The sequence below is a fragment of the Cheilinus undulatus genome, linkage group 2 (genome assembly GCF_018320785.1).
Source record: "Cheilinus undulatus linkage group 2, ASM1832078v1, whole genome shotgun sequence".
In the NCBI taxonomy this organism is placed as follows: Eukaryota; Metazoa; Chordata; class Actinopteri; order Labriformes; family Labridae; genus Cheilinus; species Cheilinus undulatus.
The window spans coordinates 34,463,804-34,481,448 of record NC_054866.1 but is presented as its reverse complement, the minus strand read 5'-3'; the positions used below and the strand labels follow the sequence as shown (position 1 = coordinate 34,481,448).

Here is a 17,645-nt window from a genome sequence, read left to right as displayed (position 1 = left end):
GGAAGACATTAGCGTGGATGCTGCTGGAGTGCCAGTTTTATCAGAACTTCACGACATTTCTTCATTAAAAGACAAACAAAGAACAACAGTGAGTTGATTTTTTTTTTTAAATGACAAAAGTCATGTACTGACATGTCTATAGTCGCCATGGTTCACGTTACACAGTTCTCTATGGAGTTTACTCCTTAAGGAGGGTCGCAGCTCGGTAGGAGCTACGTCATGTTTGTTGCTCTGATTGGCCTGTAAAGATGTGACGGACAGAACGTTCATCCAATCACCCTTCGACTTTTTTTTCAAAGGCTCTGCCCTTTCCCAAACACTGTCTATGAGTGTTTTACCAGATGGTTGTGTGAAACAAATTCATCTGGCGTGCAAGGTTGCAATTTTGCTGTGTACTTTAGTTTATAAGAGGGGTTTGACTTCACTTGAACAACCTGGTTGGAGATCTATTCTCTCGTTGTTATTGCCTGCATAAGGAAAGATAGTATTTCACTGTACAACTCCTAAGTACCTCAGCAGTACTTAAGTTGAACTTAAATCAAATACTTTTCACCTTTTTCTTGAGGGTAGGTCTTATTTCTCAGCCCTTTAGGCTAACACCTGATTGCTGCTGTCAAAAAAAGCCCAAAAGTGGCTTTTAACTGAATAACTAATTAGATAAAACTGACCTCGTGTTAGCTCAGTGTACCTTTCTCTAGTAAATCCCTGTTACAATATTTAACAAAAAAATAAAGTGGACACTGACGTCAAATGAACATCATTTTCTCACACTCAGATGTTATGAGTTCAAACACGAACAATAAAAAAGGAATGATGAATCATGCACGCATGACTTTTTCTCTAAAGAGTTTAATCCTGAAGTTGTTTACCCGGGCAGAGCCACTTGTCCCTGCTGCATTAAAAAATTCAGAAATGTTCCCTCTCTGCCCTTTAGTTATGTCCTGTGTGTCCCCTAACAGAGCCTAAAGCTAATGTTGTTGTTGCATAAGAGATTATCTTTCCTGTTGTTATCTTTGCCCTGGCTTGTATGAAATCAAATTCTGATGCAGACAAAAAGAAGTAATCTCTCTAGTGGTTTATGAAGCAAATGCTCTTATGTCATGTGAGCGTCGCTGTGGAAACAGGCTCGTGCCGCTGAATGTAAAGGCCTACAGTAGGTACTCATGTTGTGTCAGCACTTGTGTAACTTTAGGTGTGTGCTGAAGGGGGCTATGTGTGTAATGTGACCTTGTGTTGCCATGCAGCAGTCACACCTCCCCTGACAGTCATTGTGTGAGTCCAGTGACGCTCCACCTTAAAAAAAAAAAAAAAAACGTCCCTGTCATTGACAGAAACTGCTTCAACATGCAGTGATCTCTGTGGAGAAGAGACCTTCGTATAGTGTTGTTGAGTCAAGCAGTCGTATGATGACACAAGGACCCCCTGACACACAGATTTTAATAATTAGGATCCATATCTGGTGAGTCATAGCTTTAGTTGTATGTGCTCCATTAGGACAAATGCAATAAAGCTCCAGTTGTCATTCTGCTCTTTAACAGACACATTTGTCAGAGGAGATCTCCAATCATCACTGACTGTACTGCCTGTCTAACATGGTGTGGCATGCTGGAAGGGGCTCAGAATGGTGGGAAACAAGGCCACCCATTAGGGCGGAAAGGGGGAAAGTGTCTTGGGCCAAGTCGCATGAGGGCCCCAATGAGGTCAGCAAAAAAAAAGAAAGGAAAAAAAGCAAAAGAAGGAACAAAAAAACCCACTTTTTTATTTTTGCACTAAAATGTTGTATGTTTTGAAATGAAAACCCTTTGTCTTTAGATAATATGGGCTTTTTTCATTTATTGAGCATATAGCATTAGTTCAGGCAGGTCACAGAGTCAAGCAGTGCCATATAACCAAGATCAACTGATCTCACACAAACCCTCATCAGCTGAGGGCCAGCTGATTTACTTTAGGCACTCTATTGGCTAATTGCACTCACGCTGCTGTATTTAACCTTCTCTAGTCTGGCTCTGCAAGACAGTTTTCGCAACCCTCCTCCACCCCAGCTCCTCCTTATTCTGCCTCTGACTTGATCAGTCTCATTCTGTCGTCATTAATGCCTACACCACTCTGGGTTTTTCGCTGCCTCTCACCCTGCCTCAGGCTTTCCTTGTTGGCAAAGGAAGAGCAGGAACAAATGCTGTTCCTGCTTAATGCTTTCTACATAGGCTCGAGGGGGATCCCAGAGCAGCAAAACCACCAAGTATAAATAATGGCAAGAAGCGCTAATTAATTACTGCTAATAAAGAAAAATATTTACAACAGCAAATCTCGTGTGCTTCTTGACAAAGTGGTCCTGATTGAAATAATTTTTACATCCTGGTTGTGCCATAAAGCTAAACAGTTATCCCAGTAATGTCTGTTATCAAAGGACTATACCAGGACCTGTACAAAGGTTTGGACCCAGGAAAAGAAAGAGGTATAAAGAAGGGAGCTAATAAAGGGATTTGACCACACTGATAATTTTGCTCAACAGCAGGAGTTGATCTGAACCAGTCCATTAGGGCAGTGGCTCTCAACCTTTTTTAGTCACGACCCCCAATTAAACATGCACTGGTGTCTGCGACCCCCCAAACACCTGCCCTCCTTCGAATCACACGTGTGTTGTTTTTGTTTTTGGTCATGCATGAAAAGCCATATTTCAAAAAGTCTTGCTGATATTTACAGAGCCTCTATTCTCTGATATCAGTCGGTATCAGCCCCAGTGCCTTACGTTTCCAGGTAGTGGAGCTGCTGTTAGGCTTTCTGGTGACTGACCTTGAGACCCCTGCTGCTGCTGCTGACCCAAGTCTTGAGCTGGAACACTTTTTCTGTGAAGCCATTGCTCCATTTTTCATCATCAGGTAGCTAGCAAACTTCCTGCAGCTGTGGAAGCAAAAAAACAAATAAAACCACTACCTGTCTGAAATTATGTAATTTAACATTAATTATATGCATTTATATTTTTCCAAAAATGATCTGGCAACCCCCAGAAATCATCTTGCGACCCCCATTGGGGACAGGGCCCCAAGGTTGAGAAAGTCTGCATTAAGGGACGGTTTGCCAGGAGGCGAGCTTAACAGCTACTGATCAACACAAATGCATGTATTATTACCATCTAAACATATCTGGGAAAGGCTCATGTAATTTTATTTTATTTCATTTAAATTTACATCACCAGAAAACTTAACTGAGATCAATAGTCTGATTTACAAGCATGTCCTGACTATTATTACAAACACAAATCAGTCAAATCAAGGTCACAGTGCAATAGGTTATTAGTCAACTCATCTACAACCTGATGCATCATCCTCCAACGCCTTCATCTTACTTTTAAAAAGATTTGAAGAGGGGCATGGATGGCCTAATGGTTGGGTTGTGCCCTATGTTCTGCTCCACCTGTGGCTCTTTCCCCGTGTGTCGTTCGCCACTCTCTCATCACTGTTTCTGGCTCCACTATCTCTACAATAAATTTAAAAAGCCCCAAATAGTTAAAAGCTAGTCTCTTTAACTCTTTAAAAAAAGATATAAAGAGACTAGCTTGTCCAGACACAGATTTTTCTGTAATAGATTCCATGCCGCAGGAGCAGTGTTCCCAAATTTGCTTTTACCCATTTCAAGGTAGTTTTTGGGCACAGATAACAAAAGTCAATTTTGTGACTGAGTCACAGAGTGAAAACTGTAGAACTGCAGCATTATTTACATGAATAAAGTATGATGGAAGCAGTTTTAGTATAGCCTTATGAATAAGGATGTGACAATGATTTTGTCTACATGTGGTCAATGAAGGCTAACCAGCTAGACCATACAGAATACAATGATGAGTTAAGGACTTAAGATTGGTTATGAACCATAGTGCCCTGTGTATCCAAAGACTGAAGGCACTGAGAAGATGCATGCATATAACATCACTGTAATCCAGGGGTTTTCAAACTTTTGGGGGCTAGGGACCCCTTAAAGGGCAGAAAATTGTCCAAGGATCCCCACATAACTCTCATACTAATTAAACATATATTAACTGCTATTTGAACTCCTAGATGCTGTATTTTAAACTCTTGAGCCTAAATACAAGCTCTTGTTCAAGTGAGGGTGACCTCTTACTTTTTGTGATCCTTTAGCAGCCAAATTAGAAGCCCTCTGTGCTTTTTTCTGAGGTTGCGGTCACCATTCATGTTTTCTGGTGGATGTATTCCTTGCCCTTTTGTCAGAAAAAAACTTCTGTTTCATCCTTAAACTCTGCTTGCTTTATCAGATGATGCTTTAGCTTGGTGGGCTTTACATGAAGACACAACACATTTTGGTTTTCTGTTGCTGTTCTCAATAGAGATGGGCGATACCAATGTTTTTTAATTCGATATGACACCGATATTTTTGAAGAAAGAATAAAATATTGGACTCGCAAACTTTCAAAAGTTACACATATCAGGCAGTTAAAAAGGCATATGCAGGTCATTCAGAAATTCATTTAGGGGAAAATTCAATTCAATTAAAATGTTTAAGCAGGTAAAAAAAAAAAAAAAAATTATATATATATGTATATATATATAAAATTAAATCACAAACTTATATATACAATTAAAATATCCACAATATAACCAATTTCTTTTCTTTTTTAAATTCAGATAGAAGGGCTATATTAGCCATCTATACCCACTAATTTGAAACAAAAATGTAAGAAATACAAGTCATCAAAGATTTTTATAGAAATATTTATCTTGTTATGTTTCCACAATTTGGCATTGGCATGTGTTCTCAGTATTTTTTTATGTTTTCTTAAAATTTTGAAATTTACTTAGGGACCACATTGAGTGAGAAAGACAGCCAGGAAGCACAGATAGTTCTCAACCGAGCGAAACTGCCGAAAATAGCCTACAAGAAGAAGAAGAGCTGAGCGGAACTGGTGTCTTTTCCACGATGTCTCAAGACCAGGAACGCAATAATCAGGTTTGTATTAAACTTAAAATTATTCATATTTATCATCATTTACAGGAAGAAAAACAATGTTAATGTAATGTAAGTCCTAACATTACTGTAGCTATTGAAGCTAGCTACTAATATGGTTCAGCATAGCTTCAGTCAATATATAAATAATAGCATAAATAACGCTGCTGATGATGATGATTTGTTATCAGGAGTCTGGAGAGAGGCCTGGCTGCAGAGCATATATCTCTTATAGCCACTCTCACAGACTGTTCATTTTTTTAGAACAGAAGCACCATAATTTACTGTTACAATGTATTTCAAGTTTTGGATTTAATTATTTATTTTTATTCACTTAGACATAAAGTCTGGAAGTTACATTCATGAAATAATCACAAAGCAAAAATGACAGACTAAGCATTGTCTCATAAATAAAACAAAGAAAAGATCAGAGGTCTAATCTGGGACTAAATTATGCACAGACCCGTTTAGTAGTTACATGATTGGTGGCCCACTTTAGCTTCATTAACATTAACTTAAGCTAACACAGCTATGCTAGCTATGCAATCAGTGTAACTACATACATTAAGTAAGTTTCAGCAACATGAGCTGTAGCGAACATGGCTAAAGGTAACGAAGCCACCCAAGCTATTGTTACTGCACAAGTAACTTTTGGCAATATGAGCTGTAGAAAATGTAGCTAAAGATAACAGCTATGCTCGCTATGAAATCAGTGTTACTACATAAATTAGTTTTAGCAACATGAGCTGTAGCAATCTTATCTAAAAGCTAACACAGCTATGCTAGCTATGTAATCAATGTTACCACTTAAGTAAGTTTCAGAAAAATGAGCTGTAGCAAACTTACCTAAAGCTAACAAAGTTTGGCTATGTAGTTAATGCTAATACGCAAGTAACTTTCAACAATATGAGCTAAACATATATAAAGCTAACCTAGCAACACAGAGAATGCAGCTTTGCTATCTTATGTTGCTGCTTTGTGAGCTTAGCTTTAGCTAAGTTATCTAAGCAGTTATGGAGCAAATGGAGCTACGCAAGTTACACTTGCTGCATTAGAATGTTTTCATGGAAGACCAGCTTTTTTCCTGTAAGGAGACTGTATTCAGCTTTATCAAACCTTTTGAAATCAGATTTTGCAGGTTGGGTTTTTAACTTGTAACTTTTGGTATCCTAACCATTACCTTAACCTATACCCTAACCCTAAATGGAAGTTTAATCTGATTTTATTTAAAAAGTTTTTGTTTGTAGAGATGGTGTCTAAGATGAACAGAGATGTACGATCTGCAGCCAGACTGTTTTGGGAGTTTGTACAGTTGTTATACAGGAGTTGTGTTGTATTTTTGAAGTTGACTGGATGCAGTGCACATTTTCCCTCCTGCTTAATCTGCTTTACATGGATTGTGCAGTTTGGCAGCGACCAGCTCTGAAAACAGACCTGGGGCCTCATTTATGAAACATTGCGTAGGATCCATACTAAAAGTGTACGTGCGCCCAAAAGCTGAAAATGGCGTGCGACAAAAAAATAATCTGATTTATATAACTGTACGTAAGCACACTTGCAAGCACTTTTCACTTTATAAATCACAGTCCACCTGGAAGATTGCGCAGGTGGATTCATCTCACATCCCGCCCTCTACACACCCACATTTTGCCACGAATGGTCAATGCAAAGTACCTCAGGGATGTTTTTGCATATAAATAAGCCTGCTGATCGACAGCATTTTACGCTCAATCATGGCAGAGACAACAAGGAAAAGGAATTTCATGGAGACCGAAATAAAGGTGCTTGTTGGTGAGGTGGAGGCCAGAAAAATTATTTTATTTGGCGGTCACAGTAGTGGCATTACTAATAAAAGAAAAACAAGCGAGTGGCAGCATGTCGTCACTGCTGTAAATAGTGTGAGTGCCACAGAGCAATCTGCAGTCCATGTGTCAGGATGAATGAGTCATGTGTTGACCCAGGCCACTGCGCCACTAAATTTGTCAAAACCATGTTTGAGGTACAAATGATTTGTACATTGATTGATTGCACAATTTTTTAGGTTCAATAGACAAATTCATTTTCACTCAGAGCCCTTATAGCAACCTGAGTGCAGTTAATTGTGCCGATTACATTTGGGAAACCGGACATTGCTGCAAATTGGCTTTTAATGTTGGCCTGTTCACCCACAGTGTAAGGAAACCCGGTGTATCGACGGGACATGTTTATAAAGCCATCCAAAACAGCTAGCATTATTGTGCTGAGGGATGGCTGTGATATCCCAGACCTAAGGACAGAATTTAACTGTATGATATCATACCCAAAAGGGGTTTTAGACAGAAAATGTAAAATTATATATTGTTAATCATATCAAACACATACCTGTCGGCTAATTCCCACTGGTAGGAGCCGGTTGCCAGAAACCCCAGAGTGGTCAGCACCTGTATATGCACCGGGATGGCGCGGTTCAGGCGGGTGGTTCTGTCTAACACTGGGCCCAGTTCAGCACATAGATCCAAGAGCACTGCTCTAGGGAATCTAAATCGGTTTATTAGCCAGTCATCATCATGGGCCAGGAAATCTTCATGATCCCTTAAGTCTCTGAAAGTATGATATATGAACATTGTGCATACAGTAGTAGGCCTAATGGCTCACTAAAGGAACACATCTATAACACTGCAGACTTGGGTGTTTCTGATTACGCGGGTCTATAAGTCTGATATGTGATGACATCAAATGTATGAGATGAAATTGGCTTCAATTCACCACCTAACCATCTACACCGCAAGTTTCACCCGTCTCCAAAATGTTCGTGTGCAAGGATCAAGTTGACGTACCGGTGCACACATTCTCCCACCAAGTTTATTTTTATAAATCACAACCTTGCGGGGAAAGTGGCGTACGTCACTTTCAAGTGCTGTTTTGTGCAGAAGCCAGCTTTATAAATCAGGCCCCAGGTGTGTATCACGAGCATAGCAGAGCCCGTGCATTAGACTGTAAAGGGAGAGTGAGCGAGCGACTTACTCTGCAGTGCACTTTGAGAATGGGTCGTGTTTAATATTGGTTAACTTAGAACAGTGTCTGGCTCTGACACCATTGTTAGCTTAGCTATAGCAGGCTGTAAGACCGCAAATGAGATAGAAGCTACCATTTCAACACATACCTGGCAACTTGGTTATGGGTTGCTATACTGATATAAACCTGGTCTCTGAGGCCCCCCTGTGAATTTTTGCCTTGGGTCTCAACAGACTCATGAATCGCCACTGTGTAGCCCATAATCTATCAGTGTTCAAGTCCTCCATGGGAGCAAAGATCCACTCCCTGAACCCCAATCATAAATGTTTGCAAAGAAGTGATAAAATGTTCAAATGCACTGCAGAAATATTACTCAGCAGGATTTGACTGGAACAAAGAGGAAAACGTCTTTGATTATTTGTCAGTCTGTTTTTACAATTTCTTTGATTTCAGACAGGAACAGTGGCAGTCTCAAAAAAAGGGGAAAGGGAACAGGAAGGGAGGAGACAGACAGACAGACAGACAGACATGTGCCGCGACAAAAAAATGTTACAAATTGTACCGAAAAAGACCTGAGCTCATGCAATCGCCAAATTCCTCTTACGTTACAGATCACCTTTATGTTTATCTCGCAGAAACACGCAGCAGACTGTAAAAGCGACGAGATCCGTGTGAGATGTGAGCAGCCCAGAGGCGTTTCACACAGAGACGCTATGATTCCTCTGTGGTCATGCATGTAGTAAGAAAAAAACACACTGGGAGTGAGTGTGAGGCAGCCTTATCAGTGTTAACCATGTGTGCGCAGTGGGCACAAGCGTGATGGAGCTGCAAGCATCCTCGCGTTTTTGGCCGTCGAGGAAACAAAAAAAAAAAAAAAAAAAAAAAAAAACACAGAGGAGGAAAACGGTATTGTATCTGTCGCCACACCCTTCACATAGAGCCAGACACGGCGCGGCGGTAGCGGCAAAAGAGTGTTTTATGTCGGTGACAGCGACATGACAACAGCCGAGGGCTATGGGTGAGCGACGGATGAGTCACACGCACATCCACCAGCGTCTCCCCCCCTTTTTCACCACACACACCCGCAGTAAAAGATGCCAATAGTGATATGAGTGATAGTGCAAAAGGATAGCGTGTATGTGAATGGATGATGGGCGGTGATGGTGCACGTGGGGGCCAGTTTAAATGAGAGGTATTTAAAGATGTGGACACGTCTCTCTGTCAATGCGCATGATACTGCGGTTCCACTACTATGGCACGCTCCAACTCACCTTGAATCGGCGCTCCTGTCATTCGGGTGCGGGGCTTGTACGGAGGACCAATACACGCCCCAAAGCCTCAATCAGTAGCCAATCCAATGACGGCAGAGGCGGACCTGTGGCTGCATTCTCACACTTGGTTTCACTATGCGCTCGTAAAAACGGGCTCCGTCTACTACAAACGCGGCGGTGCAGGTGCTCTGTCTCTTCGGGAGAGAGGATGCGGATGGAAGGACGGGGGAGGGAAGGGATGAAGGGAAACGCCACGAGGAGAGAAAACAGGACATGAAAAGGGGGCTTCTGTCGAAAAGACCGTGAGGTGCAAGGTCGAATATGAGAGATTGGTTGAACGGGGCACTTTGCGTGGTAATAGCTGGTCGGCAATAGTACTATGATTTGGTATGTGGCCACTCTGATAGCAAGTGTATTCAGCACCAGAGGAACGGCCGCTCAAGGTGAGTTGAAGTGCAATATATCTTGTGCCGCACATAGCATATGATTTCTGCTGTGTTCGCGTGCGCCTGCTGCTGCATTTCCCTTTTCTGTGTTAGCTCGTGTGAAGTGTGAGGCTTTTTCATTCTAACAAATGGCTGCATATCTCATATGTCACGTGAAAGTTCAGCCCTGCTTAAATCGTATCAGGGAACCAGCAATTGTCTTGAAATGGCTCATATGCATCAGACAGGAAATTGGGTGTAAATGTGCAGAGTGATTGACCAATGCAAAGATAGGCTGATTGATAAGGCTGCTGGTGGCTTACACGGCCTGTATTGTGGAGATCCATGAGGTCTTATTCGTGTGATAAAACAAGCAGCATATTGGAGATAACGTCCCTGCTGCTGAGGGGAAATGTGTGCATTGTATCATAGTAAAGCAGTCCCATTTGAGTTCTCCAGAGAGGGGTGTGACCGTCTCAGCCCTCAAGATGGAAAAGTAACTAAATAATGCATTGCATGTAAGATAAAATGCACTCTTAAATTGATACTGCATGCATAGGATTTGTATGCTGAATCCCACACTGCACATGCAGACGATCATAGTGTAATGTGCGATGCACAGAGTGCACAGGCTGCAAGGCTCGCCTACTGCTGATCTATCACAAACTAATCATTCCTGGAGCAACAAACTGCACAATTTCCCCTTTTGTTCTTATTTTTTTCTCTCTGCACTCTGTATTGACCCATGTACTTACTTAACCTTGCTTTTCCACTCGTGTCCAGATGAGGGAGACATGTGCCAAGCTGTCGCCTGGTAACTGATCCCAATGACCCCTTAGATACCCAGTCAGAACTGGTCTGCTCACAGGTCTGGCTCCTCCTGCAGTGATAGCTGTGTTTAGGCTAGGGAAACTGTAAAAACTTCTCCAGATGATGCAGCAGGGATATGTTTGGTTTCATAACAGAGAGTGTCTTAGTGATCAGTGTAGTCTCCAAAAGTCTCCATTTTATTAAAGGATAGATGGGGCTTAATAACATTGACAAAAAAGGTGTTGTCTGGTATCGACACCGCAGTGAGGGTGATTTACTTTTGGCTGCACCAGATAGTCCCAAATCACAGCGTAGTCTGCTGCTAGTAATTACAAATGAGCTGGTCTACTTCCTCTAGTGTCTGAACCCGGTCTGATGCAACACGGAGCCTTTGAAATGCATGTTAACACCAACTTAGACTCATGTTATACTCCTTACTGCTAATTATAAAGATAATTCCTTACATTTTCATTTATGCTAAAGGTTATCAGGCCATTTTTTTGCACTTTTAATAACAAAAATGCAAATTTCTATACAAGAACTGCACCTCAAAGCATGATGTCTGTTGAAAGGCATGTATAAAGTGTAACCAAAGTAGTGCTAGGTTATTTTATTTGTACCCCTAGGTAGACTTGTTTTACAGTGAGTATCCAAGTAGGCTTCCTTTAACACACATAAACAGCACAGGCTAAACATGATATGCAAAGTGGCAACAGTGTCCCAGACTAAAAAGTTAACCTAAATAATAAAAAAGACATAAATAATCAGTAAAAACAAGGTGAAACATTGGCATAACCCATTGACTGAAGTGTCTTTGTAGCATTTCTCCCATAAAGCAATGTATTTTTACAAATTGGCACATTCATTTCTTTTATGAGTTGGCAAAGAAGCTCATTGCAAATCTCATAGTTATAGTCATAGTTATACTGAACAGGGATTCTTGCACAATAGTAGTCAGGTGGTCGTAGTTTTACTGCTGATTGGTGTGTGTCAGATCAATAAGAATAACTTAAACATCAGTTAGTTTAGCTTTGCAAAATAATTGGAAACAGTTGGAAACAGTTAGCATTCCCCAAAATACCCAGTGGCGTCTGTGCCGCTAGCTTATTGGTGCATGGTCAATGGCATCCAAAAACTGACATTTAAAAAAGGATTTAAACATTATATGAGAACAGCAGGAGCTACATGGTGGTACACGGGTTACCACTGTTCCTTCATAGGAAGTAGGCTCCTGTGTCGAATCCAAGCTAAGGCCTCTGTGCAGAGTTTGCATGTTCTCCATGTGCATGTGCGGGTTCTTTCCAAGCATTCCAGCTTCCTCCTGCAGACCACAAAAATGCTTGTTGGGTCTATTGACTGTTGACAAGTCCAGGGTGTACCCCACCCCTGCCTAGTGACAGCTGGGATTAACTCCAGCCTCGCAACCCTGAATGGGTTGAGGGGTGTAGCAAATGGATAGGGCTGCATAATACCAGCAAAAATCAAAAGATTAATATGTGTTTTAAACCAGGTATTTGCCTATTTTTGTTTTTTAATTACAAACACATGCACACTGACTCACAAAACACCAAAGTGTTGGCTATGTTTTGGCACCAAATTTAGAATGTGCAGGAGTTTGCTTGCAACACTTGGAAGGATTCAGTCCGCTCCTGCCCACCTTTCTTATGAAGCAGATGTTTATTTTAAATTTTGATAGTTTTCCACACTATTATTCAGGGCTGGATATGTTGTTTTTCAGTCACGACTGCAATGTCTGTATGCACAATATTTACAATGGACAAGGACATACAATGTTAGTCACATGATTTGAAGCATGTCAAGCTGCTGTTTCTATGTTCTGTGGTGGAAACTAGTGATGGGAGTTTTCCTGTTTCCATGTCTAATAAAAATCCTGTCTGATATCACTATCAGTTGTCAGAGAACTGGCTCCAGTGTGGCACCAAGCCAACAGGATGCTTGATGATGCAAAAAGCAGAACTGAGGCATTTATGCAACTGCTGCATATTTAAAGATGCAACTTTTTGTAAGAAGAGCTCCATGTTCAGGACAAGATGATATACTATTCACTACATATTGGTCATCTTATATGTGGTTAGAGATTGAATATAGTTTAGGCTTTTCCGTGTCTATCAAATCCAAAAAGTTCTTTTTGCTAAAAGAACCAGAACTGTCTAAACAATATGATTGATTGTCTTGTCAATAGTTTGCTCTTAAATTTTCCAACCTATGAATTGAAATACTGAAAAATGGACAACCTAACATATGGTTGGTTTAGTTTTTGTGTAGATTAAATCCAATATGATGTGCTAAATAGTGATCTGAAGAGGGGGGAGCCAGTAGGAGATTGTGCTACTTTTAGACAGCATTTTCAACATTAGTTTCCCCAGCCTTTATGCTAAGCTACAAGCTGCTTCTGACCAGCGTATTCTTCATTATAACTATACCAGAGAAATGGTTTAATATCCTTTACTGTCTCTCAGCAATAAAAGAAGTACACATTTTTTTCACAAACATTATATTTCTATAACTGATCGTATCAAAACGTGCTGCCATCTTTATTCGTACGCGATGTGATAGTAAGCTGCAAACCAAATGCTTTTCTGTATAACACCAATGGCTAGATACATGCTTGAGACCTGCCCTCTCCACGGAGAGCCAGTAGAGCCCATCATTTAGGACAGGAAATCATTCTATGAAATAACCACGATGAAGACAGTTTGGTGGAGTTCTCATTGTCAGATTTAAGAGCAGTAATGATGAAAATTCATCATTTGGATACTGCCTCATGTAGGAGAGATACAGGTCAGATTTCATGGTACCAGTGAACCTAAATCAAAGCAGATGGTCCAAAGATAACTTGCTCCAAAAACAAACAGAAGAACAGTTGGATAAGGGCAGCGCAGCTGAGCTGAGACTTGGCTTCTTTCTCTTTAGTGTTTTTTATTACCTGTGCACTTTTCTCACTGTTGGAAAATAACACAAGGCTGATACTCAGTGAACAAAGATCAATATATAATATTTGGTTGAATGCAGTATATTAAAATATTTTGTTATTGTGAGAAAGTGTCTTAAAGGCACCACATTAGTTTTATTGAAACTCAAAAGTCCAAACTCATAGAATATACCTTTGCATCTAGATTTTGGTGGAACAAAGAAATAACGTCCATGGTATAAATATACAAGAACATATTATAAAATGTTTTAATCTAGAAATAATCAAGTTTTCTTATACCTCACATTCTACACGACCTACAAGACCAGGACGATGTAATATTGTTGGATAAATAAAATGGATCATCATCTGCAAACAGTTTGAAAATGTAAGCCTGTGTACCTGCATTTTCATTGATAATATTGGCTCTGCTGAAGTTAAGCAAGTCTTGTTAAGCGGTGGGTTTTCCTACTCTTCCTTTTGACATTTGCACTTTACTTTTGTGTCTTTTTCTTTACTTATGCCAGAGAGGCTTCAAAAGTTGTTGTTGTCGTTCTGTTGTCCACTACTCCTGCAACTTTTAAGTCCTGCCTTAATTTTCCTGCTGGACTGTTTATAGTGGCCAAAAATTTCATTGCTCTGCAGCTTTTACACTGTGCACCGGTCCTTCATAAGAATACCCAAAATATGTCTTTTTGCTAAATTAAAGCTACACTGTGAAGGAATTTGGTACACTTAGGTGTTCACCAAAGGTCTCTGAGTGTACCTGCACTGTTGTAAAACTCTCACAGTGCTGATACACCTCTTATTCATAACATGCATTTTAGTCAAGAACACTCTTGTCATAGTTTTAAGCAGTTATTGCATTACAGTTTTGCGTGGAGATGAATGAACTTCTCAAAAGCTGCTCTTTTAACAAGTCAGCTAGCATGCTTTGACTTTCCAGGGAGTGCATATGAAAGAGGTGGGGGTTGTGGAGGCAAAGCAGTTTTGTTGGTGCATTGGTGTAGCAAGGATCAGTAAGAAGGAGTCATATTTAAATGGACCGTCTTGTTGAGAGAATGAGCCATGATTTGATGAAACTGATGAGAAATGATAAATCAGTCATCTTGCAATCAGCTGATTACAGCTGGGCATATGGGTTCTGTGTCCTGCCAGAACCAATGCAAAATCTCATTTATTAACAAGCCGAATGTCTTAAAATGTATCCATCAAAGCCGGCAAAGATGTTGTGACAGAAAAGTACCATGTCCACAAGAAAATGTGGTAATTTTACCAGATTTTTCACAAATATCTGCAGACTGTTTTTTGCAAACCATTTGCATGCAGAATATGCATACAACTCAACTCTCCAACATAGTCAGGTCAGCATCAGACTTGCAGCCTTCTGTTTCATGAAGCTCTCCCAAACATGTAAAAGCCCATCCAATATTTACTGTAGTCCAGCGTCTTGATCAGTCACTGCCTAACCATCGTCTTCTGTCTCTTTGTTATTGTGTCAAACAGGAAGATGAGCTTACAGGCGTCTTTGTAGCTGAAAGCTGGTGTGTAAACTAATGCCAAAAAGCTGTGCGCAGTTCTCAAAACAGAACTGCTAGTAAAGTGCCACAGTGCTGAAAGCAGAAATCAGGGCACTCTGTGGAAATGTGGTACACACCACTCTTTCTCTTAAAGTCAGAGTAATATTAGATTGACTCTGAAACAACTATTTTAATGTGGACAAGTTGTGTGGTGTTGTTTTAACCAGGACATTTTTGCCATAAAATTCTGTTAAACATTTTGATCAAAGGTTAAGATTTCCAACATGTTTTCCCTGTTTTATAAAATATAACATAATGGACAAGAAAAACAACCCAAACAATTTTAACACAATAATTTTGGGTCTGTACTTTAAGCTGTGATGAAAATGTGGAAGACTTTTTAAAAATATTATTTTTGAGGCATTTTGCTTTTGTTAGAAGAACAAGAAGAGAACAAATTTCCAAGTTCCATTTTTTTTTATTTAACTTTTATTCATAAACAAAGTCAGACAGTTACATTTTTAAAATAACTACATTGCAAATATTACAGACTAAACATTTCATAAATAAAACAGAAATAAAGGTCAGAGGTCTAATCCAGTGATTAAATTATTTATAGATCTGTTTTAGAAGTCATTAAATGAATAGTGGCTCCCTTTAGCTTCGTTACGTTAGCTAGCTAACGTTCCTATGTAAGTCAGTGTAGCATTGTTGGCTTTAGCTCTAGCAACCTGAGCTTCAGCAAACATCGTTAAAGCCAGTGGTTTTCAAACTTTCTTGGGCAAAGCACACCTAAGATCAAGCCAGAATCTCAAGACACACCATATTTTTATCCAAAATGTAACTGTAATTGTTGTTTTGTTGCTCTAATGTGACTTGCCTTAAGGCACACCAGTGTGCCACACTGCACCATTTTAGAAACACTGGCTAATGTAATTAAGTTACGTTAGCTTTAGTAAATGGAGCATAAGCTAATGTAGCTTTAGTACATATATTTTTAAATAACATAGCTTTAGTTTAAGCATGATTGGCTATAAAGCTAGGTTACCTTTCGTAGCCTATATCCTTAATTTGCCTTACTCTTAGCGTGTTAGAGTGTTTTCATGGAGGATGATCTTTTTCTTTAGAATAGCATTAGCAGCTCATTCTCTGATCAGCAGATTCAGTGCTCGGTCTATGTCTGCATGGTGCATTCAGGAACGGTAATGAGTGTTTGTCACCTGCATTTTGGCAGCACTCCGCGGAAACTTTTGTTTATTCATATGTTTATGTAGCTAGCTGTTTAGTTAAAATAGATGCGCATTATCTGTCAGACACATATGAGATGGTCACCTGAGGAGCATTGCAGAAACATACATGTATCTCTTCTGGACTTTTTTAAAAAATAATTTTGCTGCAAAACACTGATTTTAAATCTAAAGAAGGAACATTTTTGCCTGTTATTTCGCCAGTGCGTGCAGTGTTATCTGGACATAGACTGGCCAAGCAATGTGAAGCTGGCAGTCAAAGAATCCAATGTGCTAGCCAAGTTGTGGTAAAGATGCATGGTTTTTAGGTAAGAAATGGTGGATGACTCAGTACCAAAGCAATTTCCAATATTTCTTAGACTCATATGCAGAGCATTATAATCTTGCATGCAGAAGATTGTTGTCAGCCAAGCTGTCAAAATCATTTGTCTATTTGTTCAGCCAACTTCCCATCACCAATGCTGCTCACAGTTTTATATTCTTTTTCAATTAAAGGCTCTTTTCTGTCTAAACATGTGGTTCACAGCTTTGTTCTCTGCACCCAATAAGGTTTTTTGCACCTTGTCATGATCTCCTGATTTTGGCAGTGTTGTTATTCTTGGCTAGTGCTGGAGGTGTTGTTTTTTTTTTTTTTTCCAGTGAGCTGTTGTATTAGCCCGAGGATAATCTGTTAAATCAAAGTATGAATTTAACCATAAATATGAAAAACAAAACAAAATCTTTACAAGTCAGTAAATTAAACTAGGCACTCCTAGACTTCAGAGGCTCAACTATTTGATCCAGTGACTGTCTAGAAACCAGTTCAGGGATTGAATGGTGACCTTGCAAAGAAGATGGATAGGTCAGGTTCCATGTCTGTCATCAGGCAAATCTATCTTGCAAAGCTGTAGTCTGAAACCGTTGGTCCGAGAATGAGCCTGGCCAATCAGCATCATTTGAGAAGAACAAGGCAGTAGCTACAGGCGGGGTTAAGTTGTACCGGAAGTCAAAAGCGGTGTCTGCTGCAGGTGTAGTAGACCACATTTCTTTATAAAGAAAGAGCAATGAATGGAACTAAAAGCTAATTTTACCGTGGGCTGGTATATACAGTGGCTGCTGGTGGAGCAGTTAGCTTTGATGTAACTACAGTGGGAGTTTTATAAGAACTGGGCAACATTTCTTTATCAAAACAAGAGCAACTAAGTCCAAAGAATTCCACAGACAATTTTTCATGGTGGAAAAGATGTTATGCTTTAGTTATAGCTCTAGAGCATTTAAGCTACAATGTCTATATAAATTGAAAAATGACTAGACCTTTGATACAGAGTTCTTACATTCTGTCAACTAATTTAAAGCCAAAGAAATTCTTATTTTTGCATTGTAATGTGACATATCTTGTTATGGTGGCTGTCGTAACAGAGCAGAAACATGAAAATGTTCGCTTTGTTACATGAAAGGTGGCCACAAACTGCTACTGCAGCTATCTTCCATTCTGTTGCTCATCCATCTTC

At 39.9% G+C, this 17,645-nt stretch overlaps 1 protein-coding gene across 2 annotated transcripts in view; it reads left to right on the top strand.

Annotated features, from left to right (window-relative positions):
- Nucleotides 1–9,471: 9,471 nt before the first annotated feature.
- The window catches only part of igsf9ba (immunoglobulin superfamily, member 9Ba), a 126,627-nt gene continuing 118,453 nt past the window's right edge, over nucleotides 9,472–17,645 (top strand). For both annotated transcript variants that reach the window (XM_041797552.1, XM_041797561.1), the window contains exon 1: nucleotides 9,472–9,664. In XM_041797552.1, the coding sequence (XP_041653486.1) occupies nucleotides 9,601–9,664 (64 nt within the window). In that variant the 5' untranslated portion in view covers nucleotides 9,472–9,600. The remainder of the gene's footprint in view (nucleotides 9,665–17,645) is intronic.